This window comes from Theropithecus gelada, chromosome 18 (genome assembly GCF_003255815.1).
Source record: "Theropithecus gelada isolate Dixy chromosome 18, Tgel_1.0, whole genome shotgun sequence".
Classification (NCBI taxonomy): domain Eukaryota; kingdom Metazoa; phylum Chordata; class Mammalia; order Primates; family Cercopithecidae; genus Theropithecus; species Theropithecus gelada.
Genome location: NC_037686.1, coordinates 15,031,508 through 15,044,175, shown reverse-complemented (window position 1 = coordinate 15,044,175; position 12,668 = coordinate 15,031,508). Strand labels below are relative to the sequence as shown.

The 12,668-nt window shown below is 36.8% G+C and overlaps 1 protein-coding gene across 3 annotated transcripts in view; it reads right to left on the bottom strand.

Moving 5' to 3' along the window:
- The window catches only part of RBBP8 (RB binding protein 8, endonuclease), a 97,415-nt gene that overhangs the window by 72,733 nt on the left and 12,014 nt on the right, over positions 1-12,668 (bottom strand). For all 3 annotated transcript variants that reach the window (XM_025365483.1, XM_025365484.1, XM_025365485.1), the window contains exons 3-4: positions 11,762-11,804; positions 3,139-3,234 (exon numbers count right to left, since the gene is read on the bottom strand). In XM_025365483.1, coding sequence (XP_025221268.1) covers positions 3,139-3,234; positions 11,762-11,804 — 139 coding nt within the window. The remainder of the gene's footprint in view (positions 1-3,138; positions 3,235-11,761; positions 11,805-12,668) is intronic.

The window sequence follows — 12,668 nt, the reverse complement described above, 5'->3', positions numbered from 1 at the left end:
CTTGTAGAAAGTAGTGTAATGGAAAAAACGTGGTGAAATAAGAGAAGGAAGCTCTTCAATGGCTGGAGTTAAAGGTTGAGAGAGGCATGTTCCCTGAAATCCTCCACTACATATCCAGAGAAAATAGAAGGAAGCGTCTTAACACACGACAGACAAGTAACTGATGATTTCCTTTCCAGTGCTGACCTGGAAAGAGTGAGTGGGAGAGATGGCTTTCTAGGTCCCTGGCTTCTCAGCTAGATAGCCCAGACATGGCTGTGTTATATAACACAGACTAGAGTGCAAAAAGTTGGAATCATCTTCCAATTAGAAGATAAAGTCTTATTAAATATCTATTATGTACTGCTACTTCCATTATCTCATTTAAATTTCAAAATAGCCCTGCAAAGAAGGTATTGTTAGTGGTCAAGCCCTATGTTCCTGGCTTTTCTTCTATTTTAATAGTTTCTCTTTCTCAATCTTTGGCTGGCTGGGTCCTTATTCTTCATTAAACCTTAATCAGGAATGCCAAAGGATTCAGCCCTAAGACCTCTTCGTTCTTCCTCTACTATTCAAACATGTCCTTAAGAAATCCACCGAATTCTAGACTCACATATACATCTATCTACTTGACACTTCCATTTGGATAGAGGCTGTTGCTACCTACTTATATCCCTTTGTTATTCCCCTGCTTAAACCCTTCAATGGTTTCTATCACAATTAAAATCCAAACTTTTGCCTATGTCCCTACGAAATCTAGTTGTTGCCCCACTAGATTTCCCATCTTACTCCTATCACTCATCCCCTTTACTCATTAAGCTAGAACCACAGTAGACTTTCTGTTCCTCAAATACTTCAAACTTTTAGATTTTCACATTTGTCTGTTCTATTTCCTTTTGTCTCTAGTTCTTCAAGTGGACAGTTCCTTTTTGCCAATCAAGTCTCAGTTAAGATAGCACCCCAACTCCACGGGGACAGAAGCTCCTGTGTTTAGGATCCTTCCAGACTTCACCCCATGTATCTCTTCATTTGGTTGTTGACTTGTATCCTTTAACAAATTTTTTGTAATAAACTGATAAATATAAATGTTTTCCTGAGTTTGGTGAGCCACTCTAGTAATTATAACCCGAGGAGGGGGTTGTAGGAACCCCAATTTAGAGTCTGTCCAAAGCATGGGTAAACAACCTGGGGCTTGCAATTGACATCAGAATTGAGGGGAGGGCACAGTCATGGGGACAAAGCCCTCAACCTGTGGGACCTGATGCCATATCCAGTGTAGGAACTGAATTAAGAGGACACCCAGCTAGTGTCTGCTGTAGAATTAATTGTTTGCTTGTTGGTAGGGGAAACTCCTCACACCTGGTGTCTGAAGCATGTTGTATGAGTAGTGGGAAAAGCTGAGTGTGGTTCTTTTTCTACACAGGTCCTGTGGTTACTCAATTACATAATTCAATTTTATTTTCTTCATAGCATTTATAATCTGAAATTGTCTCATCTGTTTGTCATATGGCTTACTCCCAACCTTTGAAAATTAAATATATGCACAGACAGGAGTACTAAATTATATTCACCAACTAAGATATGTAAGTCTTATTTAACTTGTTATGTATTGTTACTTGCACTATCTTGTTTAATCCATGACATCCTAGGAAAAGTATCATCCCCAGCCCCCTAGAGCAATACCTAAGACAGCAAGGACTCAAATATTTGTTGTGGAATCTGAATTAAGAACACAGGGTGAAGCTCAAATTCAAAAACATACGTAATTCTAAAGCACATAGGTCTTTATTCCACAATACACTGCCTATTCCAACAAATGTGCATCCATTGAGTTCGTAGTTGCAGAAAGTACTCTACTCAATTTCAGTTTGCATATATGAAGAATATTAAATTATTTCACCACTAAAAGGGTAGAGACAAACTCAAATCACCCAGCCCTTCTGTAACATAAGCAAAAATATCCAGAAAAAAATGTTTTTAAGAGACAGGGTCTCGTTCTGCTACACAGGCTGCAGTGGATGCACAATCATAGCTTGCTCAAACTCCTGGACTCAAGCAATGCTCCCATCTCAGTGTCCTGAGTAGCTAGGACTGCAGTCACATGCCTGGTTAATTTTTAATGTTTTGTAGAGATGAGTTTTTGCTATACCGCCACACTGGTTTTGAACTCCTGAACTCAAGCAATCATCCTCTTGCCTTGGCCTCCCAAAGAACTGAGGTTATAGGCATGAGCCACTATGCCTGCCCTGGAAAAACAGAAACGATAAAGAAAGTATGGAATATTGTGGGGTTTTTTTTTTTTTTTTTGAGACATGGTCTTGCTGTCACCAGGCTGCAGGGCAGCAGTGCAATCATAGCTCACTGCAGCCTCAAAAACCTTGGACTCAAGTGATCCTCCAGAGTAGCTGAAACTACAGGTTCAGGCCACAACGCCCAGCTTTTAAAATTTTTTGTAGAGACAGGGTCTTGCTTTGTTTGTCCAGGCTGGTCTTGAACGTCTGGCCTCAAGCGATCCTCCCGCCTTAGCCTCCCAAAGTGTTGAGATTACAGGTGTGAGTCACCATGTTTGGCTGGAATATTGTTTACTATAGTAGGTAGGTAGTTTATGGGTCCTAAATAGCACTTACAATTCAGAAAAGGGAATACAGCAAATGCTGGAAGCCTTTTGTAATCCTCAGTGTTAACCTCATAGGAGTGGGAAAGAAAGAAGTCAGTGTATGGAAGTAAATGATATTATCTCAGGAATACTCAGAAAGAAGAATCCCTAGACTCCCTCAAAGTGAGGAAATTTGCAAGGAAGAAAAGAGAACAGCAAGAGTAAGAAAAGACGACAGAAACAGAATTGTGAAACAGTTTCCACCCACCTAGAAGTAAAACTGGAATTAAAGCATTAAATGAATTAGAACATTGCTACCCTTGAGCTTCCGCTACAGCAAACACCAGATAAAGATATCGTTTAAAGGGTAAACTGATGTGATCTCACAATTAATGAAAATCTTTAAGACTAGATCCTTATTTTCATAAAGCATTCATTCAAAGGTGAGAGAAGGCTGTGGGAAAGATCACTTTCAATCCCAAAACTAATTACAAATGAGAGTCAATGTACTCCTTATTATGGAGGAAATCACGTATTACTCAAGACCTAAGTGCCAGACTCACCGATCTTCTAAAACTTTAATGGTTTCATGAAGGACTTTCTGCTGTTCCCTCAGCTGTTGATTTTTGGTGAAGAATTCTTCTAGTCTTTGTGCATCTCTAAAGGTCAAAAAATAAATAAGTTTTTCAGATAAAAATACTCTTAACAGGATAATTCTAAGAGCTCCACTGTGTTTATATAACGAACTTCTTGTACCAAAACCAAACAACTGAAAAGGTCAAGTTGGAAAATCTTGTAAATCACAGTTTCACATCACCTCTTTCAATTATGGGGAACTCCTACTTCCTATTTTACTAATTTCTGTGTTGTTTAAAATTTTTACCTGGTCTTGCTTTTAAGTCAGAGCTTACAGTGAAGTGGAAGAACATGAACCCTACGCCCAGATGCAACATGGGTTTGAGTCCAGCTCATTTGCCAGCTGTGTGACCTGATACAATTAACCTAAACTCTCTGGGCCTCACAAAGTATGGATACATTAATATCTACTGCAAAAGGTCTGAAGAATAAGTATTAATGTATGTACTGATATGAACAGTGTGGTGCACAGTAGGCTCTATGTTAAGTGTTTACCATTATGACTTTATAGTGAGAAAAAAACTAACAAAGACAACTAAAATTTTCTTCTACTTAAACCTGATTACCTTCCAAAGTCGTCATATTTTACCCATCTATCATTATTTTTAAAAATCACATTATTATATAAAGCATGCACATATTTTAATTGTAAGAAAACCCATTAGAAATTTGATTGGGATTTTCTGTATAGTTGTGAAGCTGAAAATATGAGATAATACTGTGATTCAAATGCCTTTCCCCAGTCCCTTGAAGGGCCTAAAATATCAAATCAGAGTGGCAAGTCAGTCTGTCATAAAAAGTAGATGTCAAAACAATTGTGCCAAGTGGCTAGAATATAGTGTCACTGGCACCAAAATAGATGGGTAAAACAATTAAGTCAAAATGTCAGGTATCAAATATAGAGGGTATTTCTTAAAAATTTGTTGAACAGTTTATATTAATTGAAAAACATGTAAGAGCAATACTATCTTGCTATACAACAAATATGGTTATGGTAGCATGTAGAGACATCTGAGAACTTGAAGGTAACAGACAACGATATATCATTGAAGCTTGTTAACATGGCCATTTCTCATTTAACAAAAATTAAAAAATAAGTAAATATTTCCTAATACTTCTAGAAAATGTATTTAATTCAGAAGGAACACCAGGTTTTTACTGACCCTATTCGGCAAATATAACCAGATAACTTGTCTAAGCCTGGGGGTGTGATTAAAGTCATGGTCTAAAACAGACTGCCAACATGTATTCAAATTTAATAGTTAACTTAAATAATCTGTACCATAAAATACAGTAAATATTAAATTGAAGATTTACATGCACAGGCACACATATACATTTTCACTCTTAAGGAGTGAAAATAGCAAAGGGTTTTTTCTTAAATGATGAACAGAACTCTGTAATAGTAGTGAGTTATCTGATTTTCCCATATTCATATATTCCATTACTGTTCTATTTAGAATGACTCAGAGCATGACAGTATTTGTCTTAAAGCTAAACTATTATGTAGATGAATAACCTAAGTTAAAGTTAAAACTCACTTCAATTACTTAAAATATTCAGGTCAAGAAAGTGGTAACATAAAGAGCTTTTACTAATTGCAGAAATAATTTAACAAGGTCTTTACGAAAGCAAATTGATGAATTCCAGACAGTGCAAAAAGAGTCATGCAATTTCGAAAAGTGTCTAATATATTAAAGGCAGGTCTACCCTGGACCTCATCCAAAGGAAGAGTTATTACTACACCAATCACTAACTTCATTTCTAAGGCAAGCTCAATGTCATTAGCAGCATTTTACTAAAAACTCAGTATCATTTTCCTAACTGGTGGCCTTCTGTTTTTCTTAGGTAACTGAATATTTTAAATATAACTGGCATAGGAAGCTGGGTAAATCTTGTATTTGAGAATGTAACTGTAATAAGATAGATAACAAACGTTCCTGTCTCTTTTACATACCTATGCAGCACATACAACAATTTTTTCATTACTTTGAAATCAAATGTCACATATGGGGGCTGAGGCGGGGGGATCTATAGGGAGAGATAGGAACTACCATGAATAAAATGGACAAAACATTATGTTCGAGTTATACTCTCTATAAAGAAACTTTGTGATAAGGAATAGAAAGTATGAAAACAGTGCTGCACAACTGGAAAATGTTTTTCTGTCTTTATAATTCTTTAAATTTCTTAATTAAATAATTTTTTAAAGAAAACAAGGGTTTATCTGAAGGTGAGTAGTCTACATTCTAAGAATTTCTAAATTTCTCAGCGGCTAAAGAGAATTTTCTTAGTAAGTGTTATAAAGCTGGCTGAATACGGCAGATGTCATCTTTATTATTTCCTCAGCAGAAAGTAGTTATTGTTTTTAAGTAATGGCTGGTAATTAGGATGATCAGATTTGTTAGCTAATAAGAGAGTTAATCAGTTAGTAAATAATGGATATATAATAGAGAAAACAGATGTAGTCCATGTACACAACCAGTCTAAAATAATCAGGCTGGGCCGGGCGTGGTGGCTTATGCTTGTAATCCAAGTACTTTGGGAGGCCGAGGCAGGTGGATCACCTGAGGTCAGGAGTTTGAGACCAACCTTGCGTGGTGAAACCCAGTCTCTACTAAAAATACAAAAATAAGCCAGGCGTGGTGGCAGGCGCCTGTAGTACCAGCTACTCGGGAGGCTGAGGCAGGAGAATCATTTGAACCCCAGAGGCAAAGGCTGCAGTGAGCTGAGATTGCACCATTGCACTTCAGCCTCGGCAACAAGAGCGAAACTCCATCTCAAGGGGGAAAAAAAAATCAGGCTGATCAAGCTCAAGGGTAACTTTTCAAATAACCTCACAACATCCAACAGTCAATAGTACCATGTTTCATTTTGTGAATGAATTTCTGTAAAAGCATTAGCTGCGTGCAGAGTTTTTCATCAAAACATACGTCTGAAACAATTAACTGAAGAACAAATATTAGTAGTATTCATTCTCTAACTGCTTCTTTCAGGAATCCTTAAGGGCTGAGATAGCTTCCAAATCCAGCTATTCTAACAATATGGAGGTAAGACTGTATATTGTATACTGGGGAACAGGGGATTATAGTAACATAGATAAACCCAAATTCCTGGTACCACAATATAAAGACCTAATTTATTCTAGGGGTGGTAAATAAAGGATCCCTTTAATTATCTGATTACTCAGGGAATTTAGCTACTTACCTATGCTTCCAAAATGTATAATCTTAGGCTACCTGAGGTATACAGGTACAGAGTAATTACAATATATTTTAAAAGGTTGCCAAGAGGATCAAATAAAGTAAGGCATTATTATCAGCTACTGAATAACGTTATATTTTCATTCTTTAAAAAAAATTCATACATTATATTTGTACATATTTATGTGGTACATGTGAAGTTTTTGCTACATACATAGAATGTATAATGATTAAGTCAGAGTATTTGGGGTAGTCATCACCCAAGTATTTATCATTTCTATGTGTTACACGTATTTCAGGTTTCCTATTTTCAAAATACAATACACTGTTGTTAACTATAGTCATGCTATTCTTCTACCAAACATTATTTCTTCTATCTCCGTGTAAGTTTGCACCCATTAACTGACTCTACCTCCCTCCCACCCACACACCATTCCCAGTTTCTGGTATCTATTATTCCATTCTCTACCTCCATATGATCTACTTTCTTACCTCCCACATATGAGTTACAATATGTCTTTCTGTGCATGACTTATTTAACATGACGACCTCCAGTTTCATCCAAAATGCTGCAAATGACAGGGTTTCATTCATTTTTATGGTTGAGTAGTATTCCACTGTGTATAACACATTTGCTTTATCCAGTTCACCTGTTGATGGACACTTAAGTTGATTCTGTATCTTTGCTATTGTGAATAGCACTGCAATAAACATGTAAGTGCACGTATCCATTTGACATATTTCTTTTCCTTTGAGTAAATGCCCAGTAGTAGAATTGGTGGATCATATGTAGTTCTCTTTTTAGTTTTACTGAAAAACTTCCATATTGTTTTCCATAGTAGCTTTACTAATTTACATTCCCACCAACAATGTACAAAGGTTCCCTTTATTCCATATCCTTGCTAGCATTTGTTATTGTATGTCTTTTTGGTAACAGCCATTCTGACTGGGGCAAGATGGTATCTCATTGTGGTTTGGATTTGCATTTCTCTGATTACTAATGATGTTGGGCATTTTTCATACACCTACTGGCCATTAATATGTTATTTTCTGAGATATGTGTGTCTCTCCTTTGCCCAGCTTTTAATGGGATTATTTGTTGTTATTGTTGTCACCCCGTTATTTGTATAGTCTGCATATGAGTCCCCAGTCAGATGAGTAGTTTGTGAATATTTGCTTCCATTCAAAGGGTTGTCACCTGACACAATTGTCTCTTTTGCTGTGCAGAAGTTTTTTACTTTTATACAGTACAATTTGTCTATTTTTGCTTTTGCTGCCTGTGTTTTTGAAGTCTTAGCCATAGAACCTTGGCTTAAACCAATGTTCTGAAAAGTTTTCCCTATTTTTTCTTCTAGTAGTTTTACAGTTTTGGGTTCTCACATTTAAGTCTTTAATCTATCAAGTTGATTTTTGTGTATTGTGAGTAGCAGTTCAGTTTCATTCTTGTGCGTGTGGTTATCTAGTTTTCCCAGCAGCATTTGCTGAGGGGGTGTCTTTTCCCCGCGTATGCTCTTGCCAGCTTTGTCTAAGATTAGTTGGCTGTGACATATAATGTGGATTTATTTCTGGGTTCTCTACTCTGTTTCATTCATCTATATATCTTTATATCAATATAATGCTGGTCTGGTTACTATAGCCTTGTAATATATTTTGAAGTCAGGCAATGTGATGTTACTGGTTTCCAGTTTTTTTTTTTTTTTTTTCTCCTCAGGATTGCTTTGACTGTTCGAGTTCTTTTTTTGGTTCCATACAAATTTTAGGAATTTTACTATTTTTGTGAAAAATGACGTTGGTATTTTGACAGGGAATGTACTGCATCTATAGATTGCTTTGGGAAGTATGTTCATTTTAACATTAATTCTTGCAATCCATGAGCATGGGAAGTCCATTTGTTTGGGTCCTCTTCAATTTCTTTCATCTATGTTTTGTAGTTTTCCTTGTAGAGACCTTTTACCTCCTTAAATTGATTCCTAAGTATTTTGTTTCTTCTAACTATTATAAATGGATTGCCTTGATTGTTTTCCAGCTATTTCATTATTTATGTATAAAAACACCAGTGACTTTTGTACGTTGACTTTGTATCCTGCAACTTTACTGAATGTGTTTATTAGTTTTAAGAGGTTTTTTTGGCTGGGTGCTGTGGCACATGCCTGTAATCCCACCAGTTTAGGAGGTCAAGGGTGGAGGATCACTTGAGCCCAGGGGTTCAAAACCAGCCTAGTCAATATAGAGACCCCATCTCTACAAAAGAATAGTTTAAAAACTAGTCAGGCGTGGTGGCACACAGCTGTAGGTCCCAGCTACTAGGGAGGCTGAGGCAGGAGCATTGCCTAAGCCCAGGAGTTTGAGGCTGCAGTGAGCCATGATTATACCATTGCATTCCAGCCTGGGCAAGAAGTGAGATTCTGTCTCAAAAACTTTTTTTTTCCCCCTAATATAAGATCTTCTTGTCTACAAAGAGGTACAATTTGACTTCCTTGTTTTCAATTAGGATGCCTTTTCTTTCTTTCTCTTGCCTGACTGCTCTAACACTTCCAGTACCATGCTGAATAATGGTGGTGAAAGTGGGCATCTTTGACTTGTTCCAGTTCTTAGAAAAAAGGCTTTCAACTTTTCCCCATTTGGTATAATGTTAGCTATGGGTTTGGGCACATTTGACCTTTATTATTTTGAGGTTTGTTCATTATATGCCCTAGTTTGTTGACAGTTTTTTTAAACCACGAAGGGATGTTTAATTTTATCAAATGCTTTTTCTGCATCTATTGAGACGACCATAAGATTTTTGTCCTTCATACTATTGAGGTGACGTATCATGCTTATTGATTTGCATATGTTAAGCCATTCTTGCATCACTGAGATAAATCCCACTTAATAATGATGTATTATCTTCTTAATGTGCTGTTGGATTTGGTTTCCTAGTATTTTGTTGAATGTTTTTGCATCTATGTTCATCAGGGAGACTGGACTGTAGTTTTTTAGTTGCATCCTTGTCTGCTTTTGGTATCAGGGTGATGCCGGTCTTGCAGACTGAGATAGGAAGAATTCCTTCCTTTTCACTTTTTTAGAACAGTTTAAGGAAAATTGGTATTAGTTCTTTGTAAATTTGATAGAATTCAGCAGTGAATTTATCTGGTCCTGGACTTGGTGATTACTGATTAATTTTGCTATTCATTACTGGTTTGTTCGTGTTTTCTATTTCTTCCTGATTCAATCTTGGTAAGTCATATGTATCCAGAAATGCATTGATTTCCTCTAGTTTTCCAGTTTATTAGCATACAGTTATTCATAATGGTCCTTAATGATCTTTTGTGTTTCTGTGGTACCAGTTGTAATATCATCTTTTTCATTCTTTTTTTTTTTTTGAGACAGAGTCTTGCTGTGTTGCCCAGGCTGGAGTGCAGTGGTGCAACCTTGGCTCACTGCAAGCTCTGCCTCCCGGGTTCATATCATTCTCCTGCCTCAGCCTCCCGAGAAGATGGGATTACAGGCGCCCGCCACCACGCCCGGCTAATTTTTTTTGTATTTTTAGTAGAGACGGGGTTTCACCGTGTTAGCCAGGATGGTCTTGATCTCCTGACCTCGTGATCCGCCTGCCTTGGCCTCCCAAAGTGCTGGGATTGCAGGCGTGAGCCACTGCGCCTGGCCTTTTCATTCTTGATTTTACGTGGGTCTTCTCTCGTCTTTTCTCGGTTAGTCTGCTGGGGTCTGTTTCTGGCAAACTTTTGTAATTAGTGAAAGAGGACCCAGGGATGTTCTGCAGAAGATGACTAGAATGGTGACAGCCAACGTTTTGCAGTGAGTTCAAGAATAAGACAGCAAGTCAAAATACTAAGGATGGGAGAGAAGAAATAACCTGAGTCTTTGAGTCCCCTATTAACCAGTCCTAGAATGTCCCTTCTTTGGGCTTTCCATATAAAAGAAGAAATTTTCCTTACTGTAAAAGTCACTTCTGATTGTTTTTATTTTTCACAGTAGGAAAATATCCTACCCAATAAAATGTACATCTTACATTCATTACTCAAAAAAGGATTATTTGGTTTTCTGTTTAAGTTAAAAAACAGCTCAGTTAGGGGTACTAAACACAGCTCTGCCACAGAAACACAGAAAAGGGGTATTCTATGGTTAAGGAGGTTTTCAGTAACATCTTTAGGGTAGGAACATGTACAGTTACAACAAGGCACTTTAAAATGCTATGAAGAACCAGAAATTTTCACTTTAAACAAAACTTTAAAAAAATGCATGATTTTATATTCCTGAATCAACTAAGTTCACTTCCAAACGTGACTTTTTGGTGTAACAGAAAATTTACCAATTTTCATTTGCAGATTATAATGGAAAAAAAAAGCTTTTTTAATTTGTTTTTTTGGGACAGGGTCTCACTCTGTCACCCAGGCTGGAATGCAGTAGCACAATGTCGGGTCACTGCAACCTATGCCTCCTGGGCTCAAGCAATCCTCCCACCTCAGCCTCTGGAGTAGTTGGGACCACAGGTGCGTGCCACCGCACGTGCCTAATTTTTTGCATTAATAGAAATGGGGTTTCACCATATTGTCTAGGCTAGTCTCAAACACCTGGGCTCAATCAAGTTGCCTGCTTTGGCTTCCCAAAGTGTTGGGATTACAGGTGTGAGCCACCGTGCCTGGCCACAGATGGCATGTTACAGCCTTGGAAACTTTCAGAAAGTGAAGTAACTAAAGCCCATAGACACAGACTGTAAACCAAACGTATTATTATTAGTTACATGATACTGACTTTCGTTATGGGTGCTGATATTCTACTCTGCCATCTGTTTCAGATTCCTGAATGTGGAAGCTCTAGAGAATCATGAGTAAAATCTGTTCCTGCACTTAAAAAATCAGATCTCATTTAGAACTTTATAAGCAAAACAATTCAGGGAATCTTCGAGTAATTTCAAACTACCTAAAAGGAGTCTTAAAATGCCCATTTAGTTTTCATTCATATGAGTTTCGAAATTCCAGAATTATTCTGCTCCCCGTCTTGTAGCATGTTGAATTCCAGGTGTTAATTATGGCTGAAAAAAGAACTCCGCTGACAAATCAAAATGAGACTACAGATCAATTGTCATTTTAATATTTTATGGGAAAAGATTACATATGTAAGTTGTATTATAATGTAAACATACATAATTAACTAAGGCTATACTTAAAATTATCAAATTATTCTTTTTAATTTAGAATTTGAAAAAAAAAATTGCTGCTGATTATCCAAGGCCCATATTAAGTAGGGCTAATTTTTTTTTTTTTATAAATAAGACATTAAGGTCAAATTGGACATTAGTATCAACTGCTCTATAAATAACACCTGAGTATTACATACTGATACTTACAAGATTCGTTCCTGTTTTAGCTTGGTTACTTTTACTTGTAAACCTGAAAAGTAAAAAGAAAAAGTGTTACTTCTACAAAAGTTCCTTTATGAGTCAAATGCTACACTATTAAGTCACAACAGTCTGGCCTCTAAATAATAAACCAGGTCTCATTAGTTTACAGTATATTCCCCTTACTTGTATCCTGCAGTCACAAAAGCATATCTGCAACATATTGCTTTTAGTCTATCATGTGACAGTCAAATGGAATAACGTTTTCCCCATCTAAAGTAAATTATTTCTTTTCTAGTAGCAGGGCAAGCATATAATTAGAAGTTCACTATAAATGAAGGTCTATGTTCTGACATAGCCTGTGTATTTACTAACAGCAATGGTATTTATGTAGGCACAAATCTTCTGGGATTAAACTAGATTGTGGTAGGAAGTCCTGGACTAGGAGCAAAATTCCTTATAGAAAAGTACCTAACAAAAGGCATGAATGTTTTATATCTCAAGATATCTATTACATGAATTTTTAATTTTAATTGAGTCTGACACAAAACATAAGAGAAGACCACTGCCTATGGACTCAGATAGTTATTGAGAAGAAAGCAGACTGACAGGCATTGAAACTGCAAGGAAGGATATGGATAAAACAGGGTGACATTTCTAATTTTCATGAGCGGTAATTAACAAAAGAAAAAAGTCACTGAACAAATACGAAAATACATACATCATTAGCAACTATATATAAGTCAAACAAAAACAATTACTTAGCAAAATTGAAAAATTATAATACCCAACATTGATTTAGAAATGTCATTTAATTGGCTAGGCGCGGTGGCTCACGCCTGTAATTCCAGCACTTTGGGAGGCCCAGGCAGGTGGATCACCTGAGGTCAAGAGTTCGAGATCAGCCCAATTAACA